A 12680-nucleotide genomic window follows, 5' to 3' on the forward strand; every position below is an offset into this window, starting at 1 on the left:
TAATTCCCCCAACCCATCCCACCCGCCATTACTGAATAATACCTCTTGTGGAACAGCATCATTATTTTAACCCTGTCCCACACAAATGTGATCTAGCTGTCATAATCCAAAGTACGTTTCCTACATTAGCTGATGTCCTGCTATGAATATAATATTTTGTCAACAAATATTTAAAATGTTGTCCTAACAGAAATTGTTGAACACCTGATCTTTAGACCACCTCCAAGAGATACAAGAGAAAGCGGGCTCCACCCACCCCACCAATACCTCTTGCACACCATTACCATAAGATACTCCATTTGGTGATTTTCCAGTAAGTTGTTTAGGAGATGGAGTAACATCGCATCATTAGATATCATAGAATAATTCAACATAAGGCAATTTCTTTTTTTGTTTTACTGCCAGGTGTTGAAACCATCTTTGATATTCTTAAGCAACAAGATTTTCAAATTAGCCACTGTGGCAGCTGTAATGGATGAAGTTTTGATCCATTTTTATTTAGGACAACTAAACATCAATAAAAGATTTCTGGTGACAATCCCATATTGATTAACATAAATTCTGGAGAATTAGTGACAAGGTTTTCAATATGTTCATTGTGGCAGCCATATCTGAAGTCAGATCAGCACCCTTTTTATTTAGGACCAACTAAATACTGCAGTTTTCCGGTGAATAAGACAATACAAAAGGCTTACCATTTTGAGGAGTAGCAATAACATTATTTTCAAGATGGTTTTCATGATACTGGCAACATTTTATGCGAGACTGGCATCAATTTCATTTAGCACCAACTAGAAATCCCAATGTTGATATAAATTCCCGTCAAGTAGTAGTGACAAAATTTTAATGACAGACACTGTGGTGGCCAAATTTGCTACAAGATATGCAAATTTTTATGACCAATTAGAAACCATAAAAAATTTTCCAGCTAAAACCCATGCTGATTTGACTTTATGTTCAGGTGGAATAGCAATAACATGATTTTCAAGACAGCTGCCAAGGCGGCTCTATTAGATGTCAAATCAGCATCATTTCAATTTAGGACCAACTAGACATCATAAAAAGTCTGGCAATATTACTTTCCATGCTGGAGCAGTACCAATACAAGATTTTCAACATGGTAGCCATAAAGCATTTTTAGTGGCCATACTGGATGTCAGATTAGAACCTTTTAATTTGGAACCAACTTGACATCATAAAGAGTCTTTATGTGAAAACCTCATGTTGATATGACCATCCAATCAAGAGTAGATATAAAAAGATTTTCATACTGGATTTCCAAGCAGAAAAAATTTGAGACAAATCCATGTCAATATGACTTCCATTTAGGAGGAATATCAATAACAAGATTTTCAAGATGGATGCCATGGCAATATAATTGCATATATTGATTATTACATCACACCAATCCCAACTTTATTTTCTTTCTTTCTATCTACTCTGTTAGGAATTTTAGACAACTGTAAGTGTTGTATGCTTCAAGAGCTTGAATGGTAACCAGGGGATACACATGAACAGAAAATCACCGACACACATCAAATATCCTGAAATCACATGTCCTGCAGATGAATACTTACTATGACCAACCAGAGATCAGTCCAGGAATACCTCAAATAATACTACATCAAATTATCAATTCAACTGTCAAAGGCACACCTTAATGAGTAAAATTCAAAGGTCTACTTTACATGATGTTCTTCTTGGACAGCAAATAAAGGCGTCACTAACTATGCATAAATAAAAAATGACTAGATCTTGTCAACTTTGGGCAATCAACTGAGGTGTCTCCAACTAACTTTATTTGGTCATTATTTTCTGTCCAGTGTGTAGGATTCAGGGTAACACTTTCTGCTGTTTGGTGTATATTGTATTTCCCTACAAAAACCTCTATATACTGGATTTCTGTCAAAGAAAGTGTGTGTGTGTGTGTGTGTGTGTGTGTGTGTGTGTAAGCGTGTGCAGTGAAATTCCCAATTACTAACGATACGTTTTGACAACATTCTTCAGGTACATTTAATTGTTTATGGTGTTTGATTTGTGTGGTGCACCAGAGAAAATTGGCTCAATTTTTTTTAAAAATTCACCACTGCACCGAAGCCAGATAAACAATGACAGTCATTTATATAACAAACGCATAACAGCAAACACATCAGTTAAAAAATTGTCATATTCACAAGTCATTCAACATTAGTAAATAACTTAGACTTCACAAAAGTGCCAGATAACTAATGCATGGTAATCACAACTCATTCATAATCAGTACATTAGAATCGCAGGTTGCTGCTTCATATCAATTAAAAGATGACAAGAATTCTTCTTTTTTTTCTTCTTTTTTTAAAACAAACTAATTGATAAGTATCTTTTAGCTGTCGTTCAATACAGGTGGTCAAACTGAGTGCAGCTTAAATACACATGACTCACTGACGTATATCTTGACACTCTCATGGAATAGCAAAACTTACTAATTTCTCTTTTTTTTGGATAACATGTATTTATATAATATATGTTGTGTGAAAATTGTATTACATTACATGAATTCTGACAGTAATTATATCAGTGTAATATTCTTTTACCACATGTCCAACGTCATCAACTTGGAGGATTACATAAACATATGGAAAAAATAAAGGATGAATTTGCATATAGTGTTCTTAAAATCCCAGTCACCTGTAAAATATAAACCAGTTTAAGTACATATACACACACACATACACATGAGCTGTAAAAACACACAAGAGCATACAGGAATACTGATATTTGGTGGTTATACAATCATCTCACTACCCTGCATTTCATAATGAAAATTAATCATCAGAGTGCATGAATGTATTTCCATAAAGCTTGATACTTTAAAGTATTAAGGATTTACAACCAATTTAAATTTTTATTGTATCACTTTTCCCAATTTTGTTGTATTATAACTAGTTTAGACTGTTGTACCACTTTGTTTTCTGTTTTACCACTACTTGGTTTGACAGTGATACATATTCAAACAGAGAGCAAATGCTAAGATAATAACAAAATGTGATATAGTGAAGTTTATCATATGCTATTTGTATGTAAATTCATACTGCCTCCTAGGTGGCGCTCTTGCTTCTCTCAAAATGTAACTGCCACCATAAGCTGAAATATCATATCTTGCAGAAAATGCCTGTTCTTGTTACTACCTTGTTTTTCAAGATATTTTCAAAATGAAACAGACATTAAAGAAATTCTAAAACTTTCGGCATCCAACACTGTTATTGTTAATTCTCCATCTTTTTTGCCAAAATGTGATGCAAATAAAACTGAAATGACAAGTCAAAACAACAATGACCCTTGGGCCAAATGGTCTACATAGGCAGCGGTGTTGTTTACCTAGGTCACTGGAACAAAGCAGGATGCAAGTTAAGCTATCATATAATGTAATGAATAGGACTGCTTTGATGTGATATCAGCAAGTGGTCTCCCTCATGAACGGCCCCCTGACCAGTGGCCACCCACTGTTTATGGTCACAATCCCTTGGCACTGACAATTTAGTGTTAAAAATTAACCCTAAAAAAAGGCCAACCCTCTAAGTCAACCAACGGCCAGTCTATTAGTAAAATGTAAAATGTATGCCTCACAACCTTCTTATTTTAAAATGTCCATAACCAATATTTAATTCATGCGGCAAGGTAAGCAATCTGATTATTTTCACAAATGTCTGTTTCCCAATGTGACGTTTTTGTTATTAAAGCATACATACTGCTAAGGTTAATATTATATCAATAATGCAGACGTTTACAGGAAATTGGGTCAACAATGCTGCGATCAAGTTTTGGGCTTCACACAGTGGTTGAGTTTTTTTCTTTGATGATTACGACTCGCTGTTATTGTCAAGATCAAGACATGGTCAGCATAGGCTAAATACAGAGTTTGTGGATTAAAAGAGAGAGAAATTAACTTTGAACAAAACTGGGTACCAGACAAAGAATGAAAACTCATGTGACAGTATATGTATCAGTTCCTTTATAAACAAGGCATTTCGTCTACTCTACCAAGGGGGCCCCGAGTGGCCGAGTGGTCTAAAGCGCTCTCCGTTACAGATCACTGCCATCTCACGTCTGTCTGCATTGGTTCGAGTCTCAGATTCGGCTAGTGTGGGTATGTGAGAAAGCTTGCCAGTAGCTTCTCGTGGGTCAGTGGTTCTTTCCAGGGTTTTCCCGGGTTCTTCCTCCACCATTAATACTGGCCGCCATGTATAGCCTATTGTGTGCTGAAAATGGCGTTAAACCCTACAACAACAACAACAACTTCACAAAAGTTTCAACTGCATAATTAAACTGCATACTGCACAATTAGCAACAAGGAATAAATTATTATAAAACTTTTAACATGTCATTATATAAATGGAGAATGAATACTTTTGAAGAAAAATTAAAAGTTATTTGACCTGATGACAATGGGGAGAGTTCAAGCATTCTTGCTGAAAATTTTATCTTGGGAGGACTCCAATAAACAACATCATAACAGATAAGAATTTTCTGCAGCAGTGGGAAAATGGAGTAAATGGAAAGAGAATATTTTTAAATGAAAAGCAACATATATACCAGGATTTAAATGATATTTTTTAATGGTTTTGCAATGTGCATGCCAATAATACCCCACTCACATTTCACACTTAAGAAAACAAGTATTAATTTATGTGAACTTAAAAATAAGTCTGTTCTTAAGACAAGAACCTTTTAATAATTTATGCTACTTTTAAATGAATATATTAAAGCCTCAAGTTATATGCAGTTTCTTACTACATACACATACATATACATACACACGTCTCACAAATATAGTTCCCCTCTGAAAAGGCCATTCTTCTTATACTGCTACTTTCTCCATGCAGAAGAGGTGGCCGTATAAGAGGGGGGACCACCATTATGGGCAAAAATAATTTCCAGGAATCCAAGACAAGACCACTGCTTCCTTTCAGTTGCTGAATATTGAAAGAATCTCTGATATTTTCAACTGATAATGAGATTTTCTAATTATCTGCTGTGGTACTCATACTGGCTGTCAGCTTGGAACCATTTTCTTTAGGCAAAAGCAGTCTACATTAGAAGTCTTTATGTGAAATCCCCTTGTCATCATAATCATTAATTCAGGATCAAGAAGACAAAAAAAAATCTTTTAGCCAAAACCCCATGTCGATATGAACATCCATCCAACAGTAGTAACAATAACAAGATTTTCAAGATGGCTACTGTGGTGGCCCTACTGGCTATCAGATCAGCACACATTTTTCAGACCAACTAGATATTATAGTAAGTCTTCAGTGAAAACCCCATTCTGATGTGACCATCCATTCAAGAGAAACAGCAATATGATTTTCAAGATGGCCACTGTGCTAGCCATAGTGGACATTAAATTGGCATCATTTTCATTAAGAACCAACTAGACATCTGAAGAGGTCTTTTAGTGAAAACACTATGATGTTTTAGGGACCAACCAGACATCATAAGAAGTCACTCTCTGAAAACACTAAGTTGATATGACCATTCACGTACAAGGAGTATCAATAGCGGATTTTCAAGATGCTGCACCATTTCCATTTAGGCCTAACTAGACCATGGGATGAATGTGTGTGCAAAGATTCCTGGCAATCCTCCAAGTAGTTTGGAAAGAGTAGTGATAAAAAGCTCATCCTAACAGATGAATGGACAACAGGGAATGGACAACAGGCAATGGACAACAGACCATCTGTTAAGTTCTTTTGATCTATGATGAGTAAAACTAAAAATGAATCAACATTTTTCATATAAATCTTAAATTTTTCCAACTTTTTTCAGCCAACTATCAGTACTAAATTACTTACCCTGATCATCTGTGCCAAATTCATCAAGTAAGTCTGTAAGGCTGTCCCTGAATTCAATCAGGCCCTGGGCAGGTATTGCGATCTGAGAACGTGGCCCTCCTCGCTGAACCGTCTGAGCTACCTACAATTTATAAGCAAGCTGATGCACGAATATGGTAAAAGTGAAACATACAAACGTTTTTATTCATTGATGTCAATGCAGACAGGAATTAGTGTTTTTAAAAAATCTTGGACAACCAGGATTAATTCATTCCAAAAACTGTTTCTGACCCCACTTTAACTGCCAGGAATCACTGAAAAAATAATGTATATGTCTAGTCTCATCCTCAGGCTCAAATCTCTTAAAATCACTAAATGTCACCATGTCATGGCTTTTTTTCCTTCCTGTGGAACATTTTGAGGAGGGTTAACCTGTAATGCCATGCCATAAAGAAGGAGTTATGGGCACTGTTTTGTTTTACACTTTGTAAACCAGGATAAACCCAGGCAGACATTCAATCTTTAACGAGTATTCCAAAACCTGAACACATATCAAAATGACTGTGCCTATGGAATCATTAAAATAATTCTTTATTTGTCCTCTGATATGACTACATATGTTCAACGAGGTGAAAAAGCATTAAAAATCTTGTTGTAATTGCAATTGTTTTTATATCTGCCCTCTGGCCCACTCCCAGGGACCCCCAATGGATTGGCTAAAAAAATCAAATTTCTCTCATGGATGATTATCATAAAGGCATTATGTGTACAAAAGTTTGATGAATTTTCACCCAACAGTTTTGGAGGAGATAGAGTTATAGAAGGAGAGGGATAGACACTACAGATCACAATATACCCCAACTAAAGTGTATCATTAACCACCCTTGCAAGCAGATCCTTGGGGCTAAAGTGCCAATAGCAACCCTTGCAAGCAGATCCTTGGGGCTAAAATATGTAAATAACAAACCCTTTAAAGCAGATCATTGGGGCTAAACCCTTTCAAGTAAATCCTTGTATTTAAGTATGTTAATAACAAATCCTTTCAAGTAAATCCTTGTACTTAAGTATGTTAATAACAAACCCTTTCAAGTAAATTCTTGTACTTATGTTAATAACCACCCTTTCAAATAGATCATTGGGGCTAAAGTATGTTAATAACAACCCTCTCAAGTAAATCCTTGTAGTTAAATATGTTAATAACAAACCCTTTCAAGTAAATCCTTGTAATTAAGTATGTTAATAACAAACCCTTTCAAGTAAATCCTTGAGGCTAAAGTTTCAATAACAGCATTTGCAAGCAGATCCTTCGGGCTAAATTGTCAATAACAACCATTGCAAGCATATCACTGGAACTAAAGTACATCAATAACAACACTTTCAAGCAGATCCTTGGGACTAAAGTATGTTGATAAAAAAACCTTTCAAGTAGATCACTGGGGCTAAAGTATGTTGATAAAAAAACCTTTCAAGTAGATCACTGGGAATAACAAACCCTTTCAAGTAGATCACTAGACCTAAAGTATGTTAACAACAAACCCTTTTAAACAGATCCTAGGGGCTAAGTATGCTAAACACTTTCAAGCAGATCATCAAGGCTATAGTGTCAATAATAACCGTTTCAATATGATGCTCTTGGGAAAGTCACCTGCTTAAACAGTAGAAGAGGAGTTGCAGATCTCACCAACATCCACAAATGCAAATTTCCAATGACTCTTCTGCCAAACTGAATGAGACTAACAATGTGTAAAACCTGACTAGGTGTGACACAAGAACATACTGATGAGCATGGGTCACACAAGGTAAAGTAGTTGAGAATGTGCACAATATTAAGAACAGTGACAACTTGGATGGTTTAGGTTTTAACAGGATCAAAGGGATGAAGAAAACTAATGAAATACTGATAATAATGTTCCTTTTTCATAATCAAATACCAATATCCTTCTAAATATATCCAGCAATCAAAATTGCCATCTGTAGATTGGCATTACTATAAACGTAGTTGCTGGGGGGGGGGGGGGGCGCAAAAGATAATTTTAGTTCTGTAATACCTACCTGTCACTATTGCATTGTTTTCCTTTTGGACTCAGGAGTCCACAGTCCAAGCTATTATTCTCTTCTCCAATTTGCATTAGAGGGCCAGATTTGAAAAGAACATTATCCCAGTCTGATGCCTTAGTTATATTTAAAACAAGAGCATCTACATCTTATTACTTGGACCTAGATTTCATGGACAGACAAACAGATCAACGTAACAACAGCTCTATCCCCCCCCATATTAGATACAAGGAGAATAAAATAAAAAGATGGAATCATCTAGATCCCCTGACATAATATATTGTCTGCTAGGAGACAAAACCATTTATCTAAAATTTCATATTTCATGCACAAGATGCCCCCTTCTATGGATAATGGATATATGGACAACAAATGAAAACATTAAAATTCTTGAAACTGAAGAAGAGTGAATAGCAAAAGATACATCAACAGAACAAGTACAACAAGTCTACCAAATATCATGATTTTGGAGTGTTGCATTGAAAATGAACCACTACAGTTTGTTCCACACTGCATCGCAAATTACATTCACAGCTGTAGCTCAGTTAATTTTCAGATTATTGTCATTAAATGTTGTTAAAAGTAATTCATTTCACAAAGTATTTTGCAGTACAACACATCTCATTAAATACATACTAAAACAGGGTGGTCTGTTCACATAATTTTTTTCGATCAAGCCATGACCTGTTGAGTTTATTTGTTTATTATTACCTACCTTTCCTATTCAGCTATAATGGGCCGTAATGTAGTTGTCTCCCTTTGATTTCCTTGCCATATCAAAAATGGACCCCTCAAGACCTCAGGACAAACATAGCGGATTACATTTACACAGACCATGTATCAAATGAATGGTGTTGTGTATGTCAATATGAATTGTTTAAATCATTCATGCACGAAATTAATTTGGTTAATTTTAGTGACATTTCAAAATTATGAAGTGAATATACAATGAAAAATTAGTGGATATCATCAACAATGCTGAATGTAACAAACTGTAATTGAATATGAGTGGCAAGTTTGAGATACCTTGAATACTTTTTCAAGTTAAGCATCAAACATGAAAGTATGGATAACCGATGATAATGAGAAAGAAAAACATTAAAAATATAAAAACTAAAGAATTGTAAACAGCAAAAGGTGTATCTGAACCACTAGTCCAATTTGAGTGCTATGCCCCTGAAACTAAATATTGTGTACATACTGATGCCAAATGGAATAATACAGAAGAACCCTTTCATCATAAATAATGATTCATTACCCTTAAGAATCTTCCTCTCTGATTTTCCTTCAGGTCAAGGTAGTATCGCTTGTTGTCTTTTGTTATCATTTCACTTTTCAATTTTCCATCTTCTGGCAAATTCTCAGGGTTTGGAGGGCCTGCAATAAACAAAAAGCACATCATGATTAACAGCACTGAACAGTAAACAGAAGGCCTAAGTGTACCAAATAGCACTCACCTGGCTTACATAGCTTTTCACCCAGTAGGTTTAAGTGGCATAGTAAAGAAACATTCTATTTGAACCATTTTTATAATTTTCCATCATGTTGACTTTACATATTTTACTATACTGTGATCTTAAAAAAAAAAAAATTAAATTCTAAAGACAAAGATATATTTAAGATGGGCAGTCTCTTGATGTCTAATCAAAGCCCATCATTATAATAAACCCAACAGATCAAAAATGTGGCTTAAAGAGTGGCAACAAGATCCAGCTTACTTTTGAAACTGCATAAAATCTTTACAATATATGCCCACAGTCCAATTTCTGTCTAAAACTGGATCAGAATTATGGTTTCCAGAGTGATAACAATCTCAGCTAGTCACATGCAAGATCAACTTGTAAATATGCATGTATACTGTCTCATTACTGAATGTCGAAGACCTTGATGATATAAGCATATACTCCAAGCTATAAAAAAAATTGTGTAATAAACATGACTGAGAATTCTATCAATTTCAGTCAATCAAATAAATGATTACATAACTGCTAATTGTCTGAATCTCGCTCATTATCAAACCCATCCAAGATCTTCATGACACAAGCCCATATTTCAAGTTTGATCTGAATCAGAACAGAAATATGGTTTCCTGCATGAAAAACAAATCAGCCAATCAGATGCAAGATCACATGTTTAATATGTGGGGCATCTTATCTCATTATCAGACTGGTACAATATCTTGATATAAGCATATATTTCAAGTCTGATCAAATTCAGATCAGAAATCTGACCCCCACTGCGACAATATGCTCAGCCAATCAGATACAATCTTGATCAACTCAATAATATGTGTAAATTTCATCCATTGTAGAATTCATTCAAGATCTTGATAATATAAGGATATATTACAAGTCTAATTAAAATCATATTAGAAATCTGGCCTCATGCGCAATTATAAGGTCGGCAGTAAGACGCAAAATCACCTTACTGATGTGTAGATCTGGCTCATTATCAAACCCATGCAAGATCTAGGACACAATCCAACACTCCAAGTTTGTTCAAAATCTGATGTGAAATATGACTTCCAAAGGTGTAGAAAGCTAAATCAATCAAATGCAAGATTAAGGGACAGTCTATTACAGAATTTATGTGGAATCAGTCAGATTCCAGTCAAAAAATTGCAGTATCAGGATGGCTCAAAAAGGTAGCAATTTACTTTTGACCACTGTGTCAGTGACAATGTGCCAGATGAGCAAAGGAAACTTGATATACATTGAGAAAAGTGTTCTGGTGTAGGAAAGATAAAAGCTTTCTTTCAAAAAAGCTTGTTTTGTTGTCATTTGGCTAATGCCTTATTTTTGTAATTGTGGAGAGCTTTGTTTTTATAGCAGTCTTTAAGAATACTTAAAACCTAACATGGAATCTGAATTTCATCAAGGGAATTAAGCTTGTTTGCTTGTACATGCATAAAAAAGGATGCCAGCATCTTCTTTGATTCAAGCCTCTGCATTTATGCTTTGACTTAACTTTGAGTAACTTGCCTAATTAACTTATATATTGCTATAGAGCAGTGGTTTCAAAACTTTTGCCCACAGACCCCAGCCCTTGGGGGGAAGGGGGTCCAAGGCAGCCTAAAAGCACAACAATTAGTATGTTGGGGTCTGTGAAATTCTTAAGTTAAGAAGAGGTTCTTGTACTAGAAAAGATTGGGAACAATGCTATAAAAATTAAGTCTATTTGCTTGAAAATATGTGAAAATTAATGTTGGTACATGTATGTTTTACAGTAATATTGCATATGCATTGTTGTTCAGTATTTTATGAATATTTGCTTTCTGAATAACAAAACCACAAAATTTAATACCCATAAAAATGTGGGGGCAGGGGCCATCTGACCTCATAATTTGATACTCTCAAACTTAAAGTAATTTACATTACTTTTTAATCATACTTTTGGATAAGGGTTACTTTTCCAGTGTTTAACACGTTTATTAACAGATGGAATAAAATGATATAAATGAGACCCTAATTAACTGTAATTATTATTCCCAGGTGTGTTGGTCAGTCCAGTTCACACCATAATGACAGAGTACAGTAACTTTCAAAGGGTCTGTCCATAGAAGGGGGTCAAAACCCATCTGAAAAGGGTTAGGGATCCAAAACATTCTTTCTTGTATTAGGTACATCTGTATTAAAGGGACAAAATGCCTTCCAAAATTAATATACTCTAAGGCTTGATACGGTACAACAAGACAAAAAAATTAAAGGTAAAAATGTTGCAAACACTTACCCAAAAAGGCACAAAAAACAAAGTTAAAGGCAAACATGTAAAATCCTTAAAACCCTAGGCCAACATACAAACTGTACTCTTTCAAAAGCATATATGACCTTGTCAGTTGGAACACAATCAAAGGATGCATCCCACAGCAACCCAGTTATCTCTTTTATCACCTCTTACAATATGCAAAAAGTAACATTAGGGTTGTGCTACATCCTCAAAACTGCAAGTGGACAAGAAGGGCAATAACTCTAAGAAAATTTGTGGAAGCATAAGAAGTTGTCAATATGGACATCTTGACATGATCAACATAACATGCACAAAGTTTCGTGGTGACACCAGCTGCATTTACATGATTCTGGCCAGAGGCGTAGCTGGGGGGGGCAGGGGGGTACATATGTCCCCGGGCGCCAAGGTACAGGGGCGCCAAAATGAGGCTTACAACGTTACATTATAATAAGTACACAAGGGTAATATTCAAAAATGTGATTAAACGGAGAGGAGGCTGGGGCGCCAATTTTATAGTTCATCCCCGGGCGCAAAATATCATAGCTACGCCTCTGATTCTGGCTACATTCATATATGCCAACAAGAAAGATGCAAATGTAAACTCTGTGGTCAAAAAAAGAGTAACCCGAGTACAAAAAGCAGACTCTACCAGTTTTGTTTTAATTACAGTAAACCATATTCAAGACTTACTTATCTTTTATGTCAAACTTTCCACTGTGATCAAGTCAATCAATCTCACAATGAGCATGGTTATGCCCATTAAGCCGAGTCACATGTATTGCATACACTGACTGTTCTTTTTTAAAAATCAGCAGCACTCTTTATTTTTGCCTTTTCTTTTTTTTACAATTCACTGTGTTTCTAGTTCAAAATGATCTCTTTTAACTTTCTGCACAGTGAATGAACAACTCACAAGCAGCAATGATGGTTAATTTTTGGACTGGTTGAAAATTGTTTGATAATTATGTCAGCTTGTTAACGTTTGGACTGGTTGAAAATTGTTTGATAGTAATGTCAGCTTGTTAACTTTTGGACTGGTTGAAGATTGTTTCATATTTATGTCAGCTTGTTAACTTTTGGACTGGTTGA

At 35.3% G+C, this 12680-nt stretch overlaps 1 protein-coding gene across 2 annotated transcripts in view; it reads right to left on the bottom strand.

The window, feature by feature from the left end:
- The window catches only part of LOC149785266 (transcriptional regulator protein Pur-beta-like), a 58356-nt gene that overhangs the window by 19172 nt on the left and 26504 nt on the right, over positions 1 to 12680 (bottom strand). For both annotated transcript variants that reach the window (XM_089979135.1, XM_089979134.1), the window contains exons 4-5: positions 9124 to 9242; positions 5832 to 5952 (exon numbers count right to left, since the gene is read on the bottom strand). In XM_089979135.1, coding sequence (XP_089835261.1) covers positions 5832 to 5952; positions 9124 to 9242 — 240 coding nt within the window. The remainder of the gene's footprint in view (positions 1 to 5831; positions 5953 to 9123; positions 9243 to 12680) is intronic.

The sequence above is a fragment of the Sinohyriopsis cumingii genome, chromosome 13 (assembly GCF_028554795.1).
Source record: "Sinohyriopsis cumingii isolate HCF-2022 chromosome 13, ASM2855479v2, whole genome shotgun sequence".
Taxonomy (NCBI): domain Eukaryota; kingdom Metazoa; phylum Mollusca; class Bivalvia; order Unionida; family Unionidae; genus Sinohyriopsis; species Sinohyriopsis cumingii.